Source organism: Lissotriton vulgaris, chromosome 2_2 (genome assembly GCF_964263255.1).
Source record: "Lissotriton vulgaris chromosome 2_2, aLisVul1.2, whole genome shotgun sequence".
NCBI classification, from domain to species: Eukaryota; Metazoa; Chordata; class Amphibia; order Caudata; family Salamandridae; genus Lissotriton; species Lissotriton vulgaris.
The window spans coordinates 210,465,693-210,479,098 of NC_141688.1; the positions used below are offsets into that span (position 1 = coordinate 210,465,693).

Below are 13,406 nucleotides of genomic sequence, written 5' to 3' on the forward strand. Positions count from 1 at the left end.
TTTTTGCTACATAAAATAGTCCCTCATACCGAGTGTTTTTGGGATGTAATACTCAAAACCTTAGACAGGAAACTTTACTTTCAGTTCTGTCTAGGTACATTGCCATTAAGGGCCTTTACTAGTGGTTGGCAGAATTCGGCGACTTCACTTTGTCCATGTTGTACCGATCATAATGAAACAATAGGTCATTTCTTGTTTGTTTGTAATGCTTACCGTGAACCACGCCGCAAGTGGCTAAAGCCTATATGCTATAGATTAAAGACCCGGTCGAGTAGTGAAGCCCTGCTCATTCTAAGATTTAACACCTCTGAATGGCTTTCCATTGGATTGGCCAAATTCCTTGGATGGGCATGGTTATTAAGGTCTAAAACAGTTTGTAACATCCCGTCATGAAATACCCACATAGCACGTTAGTCTATTAGGTTGTGACTCCGACCAGCATTGATGTTGTGTCCTTTTATATACACTTGTTCAATAATAATCTTCTTTTGCCGTCTTTATGCACATATTTATTTAACTCCATGGCTGCTAAGGCAATTCCCCTCCTGTGCTGGGATTTGCTATATTTCATTGTTTTATGACGAGCTGGGCTCGTCATCAGTGTACGAGGAGGCTACACCATGACGAGCCCAGCTCGTCATCAGCTTGGAAGGGGTTAATGGAGGTTTTTAATCAATTCTAAATTTTTGTCTTTTACGTTTAACTTTTATTTATTGTCTTTGATTATGTTATATTGTTATTACTTGTATGTATGTAAATATTTTGTCTTTTATGAAGAATATTCGAAATAAAGACGTTAAAAACTGAACTGATAATAGTAGGCAGGGGAATGAACGCAGTTAGGACTCGGTTGGCTATTGTGGTAATAGCAGAAGTGGTGGGAGTGGTGGGGGTAGTAATTGCATTACACAGATGGTGGGGATTAATGGTGGTGAATAGTAATGAATCATGCTCAAGTGCTATCATATTGTCATTTAATAAAGGTTGTTAATGTAAATTGCTTTGGCAGTTTTTTGAAAGCATTTTCTTTGTATCTTACTGAATGCAGGCGCTGGAAACATCTACACTCGTAGGAAATGCAAACATCCCAGATCAGGTGAAGCAACTGTTGGCTGAAAAAAGCCAGCTTCAGAATGAAATGCAGCGTTGCCTGCAGGAGATGCACCAAAGAGAGCAGTGCTTCCAGATGAATGCCAGGGTAAGTATGTGAAGCAATACATGGTTGCTTTTAGGTACTTCATTTTGGGGATTTTAGACTAGGCATGTTGGCAGAGTGAGTTTTTTACTTCATTATATCTTATTTAAGAAGTTGATTAATTGAATATCTAGAACCAGCAAAAACAGTAATATTAAGTGTAAAATGTTATTATTAGTGTTATGCATTCGTCTTTTTGCCAAAATCTGTCTTGTTGCCATGTATCTCAGTCAGTTTTCTAATGCCCATTTCGGTATTTACCCATTACAGTGCCAATGTCCCTGGCCTAGATGTCAAGTGTACAGTTTTTAAGTCAGTGCATCCATTTCCTACAGTACCTGTTCCAGCGTCTCTGTTCCCTGAAATAGCTCATAATTTATTAAAATTAAATTTGCCTGTGTTAAAAACAGAAGTTATTAAGCTATTGTTCACAAACCTAAAGTTAAAGGGGTTGCCACTAGCTTTCCACTGGATTAGTGGGTCTGATACGCACGAATGGCGAGCCTCATGTCAATATCGGCAACACTGTTGTTTTCCATTGTATCTTCTTTTTCGGGGGGGTACTTCCTTCTAAAGATAGAGGGAACCTGCTGTAACTTCTTATCTGAAAGAGACACGTTAGTGATAGATTCCTTACCTTGGAATATCCCCAGGCGTCAGACTGGATCCGGAAACTTTTGCGTAGCAGTACCCAGCGCACCGGTAGGCGTCGTCTGCGGCTCCGCGTCGTCGTGGGCGCCGTGATGACGTCGTCGGAGTACTTAGACGCCTCCTCCGCGTGCTGACGTCAGTTCTTCTTTTTTCCGCGCCACCAAGCGTAGATCTGGGAAAAACCAGTGACCCGTAGTCTCCTGCAATACAAAGTGTATTGTTTCTCCCGGATTTGGACTGGGCTACCATTGTGGTTCTTCCCAAAGAGGGCCTCCTCACAGACCAACGCTCTTCCTATCACCCTATATCGCTCCTCAACGCAGCCATTAAGATCTATGCCAAGGCCTTTGCCATCGGACTGATCGTCAATCTTCCGGCCAAATGTAGGTTCATGGTGCATGCCAGGCAGGAGTACTAGACACTGTATTTGCAGAGTGCGGCTGCGCTCTTCAGGCGCAGGTACTGGATGGTACACTTGCCCTCCTCCTCATAGACTTTTCCAAGGCCTTTGACACAGACTCCTGAGACTTTCTAGATGGGCGGACCCTATGTTCCGCAGGATGGTCAACCTTGTAAATAGAAGCCCCACGTCGGAAGTCCGGGTAAATGGTATCCTGTGTCCCCCCATTCCCGATTCGACAGGGCACGTGCCAGGATTGCCCTCTTTCCATCTTTAGTATTTGCCCTTACTCTGGAGCCCCTGGCTGCGACGCTCAGGTAAGTGGTCAGAAATGGGGACGCGGATTTCAAGACCGCATAGCACTATGCCCAGACGACATCCTCCTTTTTCTCAGACCCCAGTACCTCGATGTCTTAGGATCCTCTGTTTTTACAGGGAGGCCTCGGGCCTCCAAACCAACACAAGGAAATAGATTTTGGTGGTGGTAAGGGGTGATACCAAAGGGCGATGTTGATCAGCTATCCCCACCGGCGGAACTCCTTTAAATACTTAAGATTTCCATGTCTTATCTTCTGGATCTGGCATGGAAGCTTAACGTTCAATACTTGGTCCAAACTCTCTATCAGGACCTCCATTAATGGACTAACCTCCCCTCAACCCCATGGAGCACATCCACTCTTAAAAATGCTGCGTCTTCCCAGTTACTGTATGTCCTGATGAATTTTCCTTATCCATTTCCTCATAAGTGGCTTTATTCCCTGTTACGATCTTTATCTGAGCTGGCACACATCACATGCACTCAGCGAGCAAATCACCCTTCAACAGAGGCCTCGGGCTGTCCGATCAGGCAACACAACTGGTACCCATCAATGACTGGGGGTTGGGATGATCCTGCTTACCGTCTGGAGTTCTACCTGCTGTTCTTTGTGGGACTCCCGCCGCCGCCTTCATGGGACATTGCCATCCTGCATCCAGGTGTCAGTTCTTTGCTGGAAGTCAACTCTGCGCCTTATTCGGTGGGATGGTTGCCTGACTGGGATGACCCCACTATGACAGGATACTAGATTTCACCATCTTTCCGCCCTTGAGTACTTCACCCAGTGGGACCTCATTGACATTACATACTTAGGGGATGTTTACAATGGAGAAAATGTGATGTCCTTCCACAAGGCTTGAAAGACCAATACACCCTAGATAAAGCACAGATTTTCAGATTTACTCAGTTGCTGCATTATCTGCGATCCCCCCCCCCCCCCCCCCCCCCCCCCCCCAATATTCCGCTCCCTGAGTACAGCCTACTCGAGGCCAAGATTTTCCTGGATCGCCTAGGGAGGAGAGCCACCTCTATTATCTACAATCCCTAATTATACATTCTCTAGATGGCTGTAATCTTATTAGACTGAAATCGGTGAACTCCAATCAATCAATCGGGTTTATAAAGTGTGGCTACTCAACCGTGAGTGTCTCAAGGCGCTGAGGGGTGATAAGGTGGCAGCTGATCCGTCTGGATGCTGGGGTACAGTCAAAAAGCCAGGTCTTGAGATACTTCCTGAATTGGGTCGGCGACATGTATAGGACCCGTACCCTCCAGATATGCCCCCGCCGCCCAACTACCCTAGACATGCAAGATCCCCACATTTGAAATCACCAGAGATTCGGGTGGGGTTAAAAAGGCCATGTTTATTCACCACATTGTATAAACATGACAAGCAATAACATGCATATCTAAAATCACAAGTTATAACATAACTACATTTAAGAGCATATCAGCTCCATCACCTTCCCAACCCTAAGGGAGGAACACCATCTGGTACGCATCTCGCAACTGGGTATCCTACGGCAAGTGCCGTGCACCTGCCCCTTAGAGAGGTGGGCCCCGCCCTTCTATCCTTGTCCGCCATTACCGGGGCCCACCTCTCGACCACTAGGCTGCCCCGGGTCGCCCGGGAGGCTCGAAATCTGTCGCCCTAGCCTCCCCAGCTGGTGGTCACTTCCTCCCAGTGGAGAGCTTGCCATATCCCCCCTCAGAGCTGGACTATGGAGCCCGGCAAGCGGGCTCCCATCCATCTTGTTTAGCCACCATTTACTGATCGCAGGTCTCTTCTCCGCAGAACGCCCCCCAAACCATTAATCTAAGGGACGGGTGGGTGGGAGTTTCGGGAAGCCGGCACGGATCACGAGAATGGCCAGGTGCCGGCGTGAGCAGTCAGGTATCCAGGAGTGATAGCGGGAACAGAGACCCCAGTCACAGGGAGATGACCCTAAATAGGCCCAGAGGCTCCACCCCCTGAGCCTCGGGTCACGCGATATCGCCGAAGCGGAAAAGGGGTCGGCCGGACGCCGATTGGGCCGTCCGCCCGACCAACCACCAGAGACCAGGAGCGGGCGGGGTCCGGAGAGGCCGGGTCCTAAGTGCGCGAGTCGTGATTCTCCACGCTTGTCATAGGACCCGTACCCTCCAGATATGCCCCCGCCGCCCAACTACCCTAGACATGCAAGATCCCCACATTTGAAATCACCAGAGATTCGGGTGGGGTTAAAAAGGCCATGTTTATTCACCACATTGTATAAACATGACAAGCAATAACATGCATATCTACAATCACAAGTTATAACATAACTACATTTATGAGCATATCAGCTCCATCACCTTCCCAACCCTAAGGGAGGAACACCATCTGGTTCGCATCTCGCAACTGGGTATCCTATGCCAAGTGCCGTACACCTGCCCCTTAGAGAGGTGGGTCCCGCCCTTCTATCCTTGTCCGCCATTACCGGGGCGTACCTCTCGACCACCAGGCTGCCCCGGGTCACCCGGGAGGCTCGAAATCTGTTGCCCTAGCCTCCCCAGCCGGTGGTCACTTCCTCCCAGTGGAGAGCTTGCCATATCCCCTCTCAGAGCTGGTCTATGGAGCCCGGCAAGCGGGCTCCCATCCATCTTGTTTAGCCACCATTTACTGATCGCAGGTCTCTTCTCCGCCACAAGGGTGGCCAAGGCCCACAGGTCTGACACCCTCCCCACCTGCGTTCAGAATAAATGACCAAAGTTCTTGGATAAAAGTATCAGTTCCATAGTCCGACAAATGCACCCCATCCTGGTGGTACATTGCTTCTCCGGAGATCATCCGGTGCTGGAGGTAGCGCAAGCGGCCCTTCACTGAGCACAACCTTGCTAGTTCGCCGCTCTATCGCCTCACCGAGACGTTCAAAGATCTAGGACGCACTCCTGGGCCCCATGCCCTGCGTGATATCATGCCAGACCAGACTATTTTTGTCGATGGGAACTCATGCCCCAGCCAGGCAAACTCTGCTAGTAGGGCTTCCTTGACAGGCAAGCGCCCCCTGTCGACCATGTCGTTGCCTCCCAAATGCAAAATAATCCAATCCGGCGATTTGCGCTCTCGTGCCCTGAGCTCCTCGACGCTCCGCCTCAAGTGTTAGATCCGCATCCCTCCAACGCCATGCCATACGAATTCGGTCTCGCCCAATGCGGCCGGTTTCACCACCTCTCTTCGCTGCAAGCGCACCGCCGCGCGACGCACGAAAGAGTGCCCGAGTACCCATACCACGGAAGCGGGCATACTAATCAGAAAGGAGAGAGATGAAGCCGTTAGACACTACACACATATGTGTTACAACAATTCAGGCCTTACATATCGTTTGTAGCAATCAGAGGTCCAGCGACCTACACCTTTCACTATGTTGGGGGCCAGACCCGCCCCTGCCGCTAAAGTTGCGGCACCAATCCTAAAGGAATGAGAAGAATAGCCCGCTGCTCCCAGCCCCAGATTCCCCAGGGCCAACCCAAATACTGCCTTGAACTGGTATTGAGACAGGCAATCCCCGTTCTCATGGACGAACAGAGCCGACCCCCCCCCCCCGCTGGGCGTCGGGCCAGGTACGCCTGCATACGAGATACAGGGCAGGCAGCTATCCCTGGGGCTGGCCGTAACTGGATGTTAACCCCTTTTCCTGTTTGGTCTGTCTTGGACTGTCTAAACCGCAATACCAGGCCCGGCGGGGTAATGGAGATATCCCTGAGCTGCAAGCCCCCCCCATGGTCTAATCTGGAGGCCCCAACAATCTCACCAAGGTGAAAGGCCCCGTAGAAGGCCAGGCAGAAGGCCGCCCCCAGCATGATCCCCTCGAATGGTGACTGGCAAATAACAGGCAGTACCCCCAAAATATCAATCAAGGTCGGGAGATCCACAGGCCTACGACAGTCCCGCCGTGACCCGTCTAATCGGGCCCAACCTGCTAAGGCCTTCCTGATCAAGAATGAAGCCCCAGGGTCCCGCTCCCCCGCCAGTTTAGCAAAGAAGCCTATCGCAGCCAGGGAAGCCCTAGCATAGGATACTGTTTTGCCCTGATCCCTCAGAACCTGTAAAAAGGCGTACATCGTTTCAGTTGAGAAGACCCTCGTATCACCCAACTGTTCCACAAATGCTTTGTAAACATTAAATTGTGACTGATAGGCACGTTTGGTGTGATCACTCAGAGCGGCACCTACCAGCCCCGCTAAAGCGGGGCTCCAATTTTCCACAGTGACGTAGGGAACGTCGTCATGCGCTCTTCCACCTGCGGGTGGAACCTCCGGAAGTCCTGCAACTTGGAACGAGACAAAGTGTCAGCAGCATGGTTATCAACACCAGGTATATGCGCAGCCTTAAAAGTCAAATTCAATTTCAAGCATGCCAACAGCTTCAACAACCTAAGCACATGCGGGCAAGTCGCCCCTTGTCGGTTGATAAACTGAACCACCGCCATGTTATCCGACCAAAAGGTCACTGCCCGGGCCCTGAAGCGATCTGCCCAGACCGTAACTGCCACCCAAATTGGAAAAAGCTCTAGGAAAGCTAAATTCTTCGTCAATCCTGCTAAGTGCCACTCCGCTGGCCAGACCGCCCCGCACCAGGAAGGGCCCAAGATCGCCCCAAATCCAACACTCCCGGCTGAGTCGGTGTATAGGCCTAGCTCAACACTGGACACCGGCGGCGCGGGCCACACCACCCGCCCGTTGAAATCTGTCAGGAAGTCTCGCCATACCTTGAGGTCTTCCTTAACCCTTGCTGTTAATCGCACCCGATGATGCTTCTGGGTGAGACCCACCATCGTCCTGGCTATAGACCTCGAGAAAGGGCGTCCCATGGGAATGATGCGTGAAGCAAAATGTAGCTGACCCACAAGAACTTGTAACTGATGTAACGTCACCTTCGGACACGCCAAGGCTACCTCAATGGCTAGGGAAAAGGCTCTTACTTTATCCATCGGCAATCTACATTCCTCCGCTACCGTGTCAATTTCAATGCCCAGGAAGGACATGCATGTGTCCGGGCCGACTGTCTTGCTCGGTGCCAGCGGCACCCCAAATTCCTTCAACATGGCCACCAGCTGAATCAGGGCCAAAGCGCAGGCATCTGAGGACGCGGGGCCCATCACCATGAAGTCGTCTAAGTAATGCACCACATCTGTACATCCTGACTTTTCCGAAAACACCCATTGCAGCATGGAGCTAAAGGTCTCAAAGTACTTGCAAGAAACTGCACAACCCATAGGCATACATTTGTCGTAATAAAATTGCTGTTGGACCTGAAAGCCTAGCAAATGGTAATCCTCGGGATGCACCGGCAACAAGCAGAATGCTGACTCAATATCGGTTTTCGCTAGCAACGCCCCCGGCCTAGTTCCTTCACTTTCTGAACCACGGCATCAAAGGACGAGTACGTCACTGAGCACACTGCCGGGTCGATGGCATCATTTACCGATGCACCCTTTGGTGCGGATAGATTGTGAATCATCCGGAATTGTCCCGGCTCCTTCTTGTGCACTACTCCCAGAGGAGAGCACACAAAGTTCTCCCATGGAGGAGCCGGGAACGGGCCTGCTACTCGGCCTAAGGCCCGCTCTTTTTCCACCTTTGTGGCCACAACTGAGGGATGGGTCCTTGCTGAAACTTGGTTCCTACATTGACTAATAGGGGGAACATGAGACGCTGGGATACGAAATCCCCTGGAAAAACCCTCAAACAACATCCTAGCAGCTGCCCTGTCCGGGTACCTGTTCAACCAAAAAATCATCTTTTCAATATTCACTGAGATAGGCAGTTTAGGCTTGGGGGGGCTTGATATCCTTAGGGGCTGTACCCCCCCCGTTCTTTGGATTTCTTGTTGCACCTTGGTTCGGGATGGGACAGGTGACCGCAGTAGGCGCAGGCGTGTTTAAACTTGCACTGCCCGGGGGGCCATGTGCAACCTTGCCATTGAATGCCCAACATGTGCCCTTCTTCTCGCCCGGCCCTCCCTGGGAAGTCGGAAAGGGCTGCCTCGCCGGGTGTTCCCTATTGCTTACGCTCGCTAACCACGCATTGACCTCAACCTGGTCCCAACAAATGGAGGGGTTTTCCTCCTTCGCCCAGCGAAACTTCCTATCGTATGTCAACCAGGCTGAGCCCCCGTGGGTGGCGTGAGCCTTTACAATCTTATTAGTATAAAACACCAGCGGAATCGCCAACTCTGGCCTTTTTTCCAACAACACTGAGACATAGACGTGAAAGCCGAACAAACAATTGGTTATTGTCTCCTCTATCCTAGGTCTCCGCTCTCGGAAGGAGTGTTCTTTCCCATCCCTGTCCTTGTAATCCTCGTCTCGTCTCTTCGGCCTGATAAGGGAGAATATATCCACGTAGGCACCTTTCCAAATCTTCTCTCGCATTTCCATACTCACATGCGTAGCTAACATCCCTGACTGAGACAACACGTTCCCCTGACTAGTTCCCACCTCGCTGCTCCACAGTGTAGCATCACCAGGCTTACCTCCTGTAGATGGCACCGCTATCGCTGTCGCGGGGTGCTGGGCTCCAATCGCTACACTGGGCAACGCTTTGCGCGACTCAACTAAGAGCGCCAACTGCCTCTGAATATCCTGCAATGCGCCCTGTTCTGTGGCCTGCGGGGGCACCAACGGCGCCGCCGCCCCAGCGCTCACTCTCTCTAATACTTTCTCCGAGGCTGATAATTGGCCCACTAATGTGGAAACTGACGCCAGCAAGCTATCCAACGGATCGCCAGCGGCTGCCACTGCGGCCACCGGCTGCGGTGGGAGTGGGGCCAGAGGGACCGTGACTAATGGTACCGCGCCTCCCGGGGCCAACGCCTTCAGCGCCTCCCTAATCTCAGACAAAACTGAACCCACTGGGTCTACTGGCGTGGCCACATTCGGCATGGGATCGGAAGGTAAAACCCGCTCTGCATCTAACGGAGGTGTGGGGACGGGACCTACTGATCCCTCGTCCTGTTTCCCCCTGGTAGGGCTAGGCCTACTCTTCGCCCCTTTCCCTTTAGGCTGCGCCTTGGCCTTCTTCTTTACTGGTGGACAAGCGGCCTTACCTGGCTACACGAACGATGCTCGATCCTTCTGCTTCTAGAGTTTCGGGAAGCCGGCTCGGATCACGAGAATGGCCAGGTGCCGGCGTGAGCAGTCAGGTATCCAGGAGTGATAGCGGGAACAGAGACCCCAGTCACAGGGAGATGACCCTAAATAGGCCCAGAGGCTCCACCCCCTGACCCTCGGGTCACGCGATATCGCCGAAGCGGAAAAGGGGTCGGCCGGACGCCGATTGGGCCGTCCGCCCGACCAACCACCAGAGACCAGGAGCGGGCGGGGTCCGGAGAGGCCGGGTCCTAAGTGCGCTCGTCGTGATTCTCCACGCTTGTCATTGTCTGAGATGGAAAGGCAGACTGTTCCAGGTTTTGGCGGCGAGGTAGGAGGCGGATCTTCCTCCGGCTCTGGTATAGTTGATCCGTTAGATGGTGGCCAGGGTAAAGGTGTCTTACCGGTACGTGAATGAGAGGCGTTGGTACAGATATGCTGGTCCTGCGGTGGGTGAATTAGATGAGGATGACTGGAGTGAGGTCGGCCCTGTGCCTCGAGATCTGACAATCTCCTCCCGTTTGTTTCCACCTGACCTATATCTCCCTACACCGAATATCGCCTCTTCTACAGAGAGATCGTTTACTGTAGTCAATCCTACCCATTCGTTCAAAGTCAGTCTGGTGATGTGTGGCCCTTCTAATTGAGATGCAGTGGAAATTTGATTTGCCTCCTATTACACTAATACAATATTAATTCTAGAATATTTGAAATATCACCTAACGTTCTTAAATTAAATGTCCCTAATCTACCTGGCAGAATGAGTAACCTTGCTGTTACGAAATTACCAGTTTTGGTCTCTAATAATTTTAAATACTAGGCAATAAGCTGATATTCTACTTGGGTTTCCATTTTGAATGATTCTTAGCTTACAGTCTTAGTTGAGCACATAAATATTTTTAACATTTGTCGTTTATCATATTCTGGAGCTAACTCTCCTTTTTCTCTCGAATACAGTTACTCGTAATAGGTCATTCTGTTTGAATGCCGACAATAGAGTTGCTTTCTGGTACAATAAATGTGCCCATTTCCGAAGCACTGGTATCCAAATCAGTACTGTTCTACGGCTCTCAACTTTTCACCCTAGCCTGAAATAGTCTTTCTGACTGTGACTGCAACAAATGAGTCGATTAGCCATGTGGATGCACTTGTACGCAAACACCTTATGACCAATATCGACTGCTATCTCATATATTCCATCAGTTAACTGTGGTTCCAGCTGTACTGTAGCATGTCCAAGTTTTTCCAATGATGTAAACTTTTCTTCACCCTAAGCTATTCTATTGAATTAGTGTGATATCTAAAACAATCATATAGCTCATATTTACATTGGTGAACACTTGTCCACCTTCAACAGTCTCCAGATTTGACCTAGCTTTTAGATGCATGAAATGTCTAGCACTTTCATCAGTATTTGAGTTTATCTTAAAAACATTGTATTTTTACACTAACCATATTATAAACAACTACTGGGATGGAAATGACTTTTGCATGGTGGTGGATGTGCATCCATGCCAAGAATGCCCCAGCTGTAATTATGTCTGGATCCCTAATGGTGATATTTGTTGTCATAGGCAAACACAGATCAGGAATGTGCGACATGGCATAGGCCTGTGCACCCAACAACTACCTTCATAGTAGTGAAGGGCTGACCCCTTTACCAGGAGTTAAGCCGCATGAGCACAGTGGTGGCATTATACTGTACAGTAATCGTTAGGAGTGAACAGGTAATTTGTAGGTGGAGCCTAGCTGCGCGCATGCACTGCTCTGCGAAGCTTCTTGTGTCTACTCCGTGTGGATCTAACTCCTCCCACATATTGTATTGGCTTTTGCATTTGTCTTTCAATAATGAAAGCATGCAAATGGCTAAAGGCGAGTTCATGGCCCACCTCTTTTGTACTGTTCACTCCCACTGCGTTTTGCCTGCTGGAGCGAGCAACGGAGCGCAGGGTGGCAGCTGCATTCCTCGTGGTTCAGGATACTATCTACTTGTTAGCTTCAGGTGTGACCTATTCTACTGATGTGTGATTGTTGTGCATTAAAACAGTAGAGGTGTGTGTGCCTTTAATACCTGACTGCAGGTGGGTATTTGAAACACCTGAAGGCCTTGCTTCGTTGTTTATGGGGTGTTTTGGATTGTGACTGTTGCGCTACCGCACAACGCCATATATCGAAACAGTCTAACAGCTCAGCAGGGTAATGCAAACGAAAAGATTGTCTGGGGTAATACTTGGCACTTGTTCAATACAGTGCTAGGTGACAGCAAAAGCAAATGATCATTTTAGCGGGTACAAAAATAGTTTTGTCCCTATTATTGCATATTTTTAGAGCCTAATTATCTGAAAGAAACACGTTAGTGTTAGATTCCTTACCTTAGAATATCCCCAGGCGTCAGTCTGGATCCGGAAACTTTTGCGTAGCAGTACCCCTGCGCGTCGGTAGGCGTCGTCTGCAGGCGTCCCCTGCGGCTCCGCGTCCGTCGTCGGCGTCGTGCGCCGTGATGACGTCGCTGGAGTATATAGACGCCGCCTCCGCGCGCTGACGTCAGTTCTTTGTACTCTTCTTTTTTCCGCGCCAGTGGACGCAGATCTGAAGAGCAGTACTCCGGTCTTTGACCAAGTTTTTCGAATAGTTATTTCACTCTTTGTGCCTGATAGGATGCCTGGGTTCAAGCACTGTGATGACTGTGAGCGCACGATGTTGGTCACAGACCATCACCGCCTCTGTCTCCGGTGTCTGGGCCCCGACCACGACGTGGACTCCTGCGTCGACTGCCGGGCCCTCACCAACAAGGCTAGGCGGGAGCGGTCCCGCAAGCTACTGGAGCTCTGGGTGTCGGCCCCACGTCGGGACCGGGAGCGGTCCCGGTCCGGCCGGAGGTCGAGAGAGTGTTCGAGGGAGCGGTCGCGGAGCCGCGCCGAGCGTTCCGGAAGTCGACACCACTCGTCAGGCTCATCAGGTAAGAAGCACAAGAAGTCGGGGCGTCGTCATCGTACCCCCGACTCCCCCCGACGCTCGCGCGATGCGGCCGGGGGCTCGGGTGACCCTACCCCCGCGGCTCCGCGAGAGTCGCCGGCGCGGCCTGCCTCATACCCTCCGGTCCCTGGGCACGGCGCGACGCCTGAGGAGATCGAGGCGTTCCTCATGGCCATGAGGGCGCTCGGTTCTCCGACGGGGCCTACGGCACCTTTGGGCCCAGTGCCACCGTCTGGGGGCCCTGGCGGTTCGGGTGTCCCTGCCTCGGCGCCGTCGGGTGCTCCGGCGCCGCCGACGGCTCCGACCCCGGCGCCGCAAGGGCCTTCGGGATCGGCGCCGGCTGGTCTTCTGGCCTCTCAGGCGCCGTTACCATCGGGGTTACCCCCGACGCCGTCCCCGCGTGGCGCCGGTTCTCCGGTGCCGGCCGGCAACGGGGCTCCGACGCCGGCTCCGGGCGGCGCCGTCCCCCTACGTTCCCCGACGCCGGACGCGGAGTCGGACCGGCGTCGCTCGACGCCGAGCTCTGCGCCGGTGGGGCCCATGAACCCCGAGGAGCCGGTCTACATCGTTGACTCCGAATACGGAGAGGATGAAGAGTTCGGTGAAGGTTGGGAGGGGTCCGAGGACCCTCTGTCACGCGAGTGCCAGTATGACCCGGACTGGACAGGTGACTTGGGGGATGCCAGTGGTCTGGACGACTCTCCTAACCCTGGTTTGATCTCTCCTCCATCCGTGGCATCGGTGAAGGGAGCTGCA

General features: G+C 51.7%; 1 protein-coding gene across 4 annotated transcripts in view; it reads left to right on the forward strand.

The window, feature by feature from the left end:
• The window catches only part of LOC147729254 (uncharacterized), a 690,765-nt gene that overhangs the window by 577,101 nt on the left and 100,258 nt on the right, over positions 1–13,406 (forward strand). For all 4 annotated transcript variants that reach the window (XM_086959552.1, XM_086959555.1, XM_086959553.1 and 1 more), the window contains exon 24: positions 1,049–1,198. In XM_086959552.1, coding sequence (XP_086815678.1) covers positions 1,049–1,198 — 150 coding nt within the window. The remainder of the gene's footprint in view (positions 1–1,048; positions 1,199–13,406) is intronic.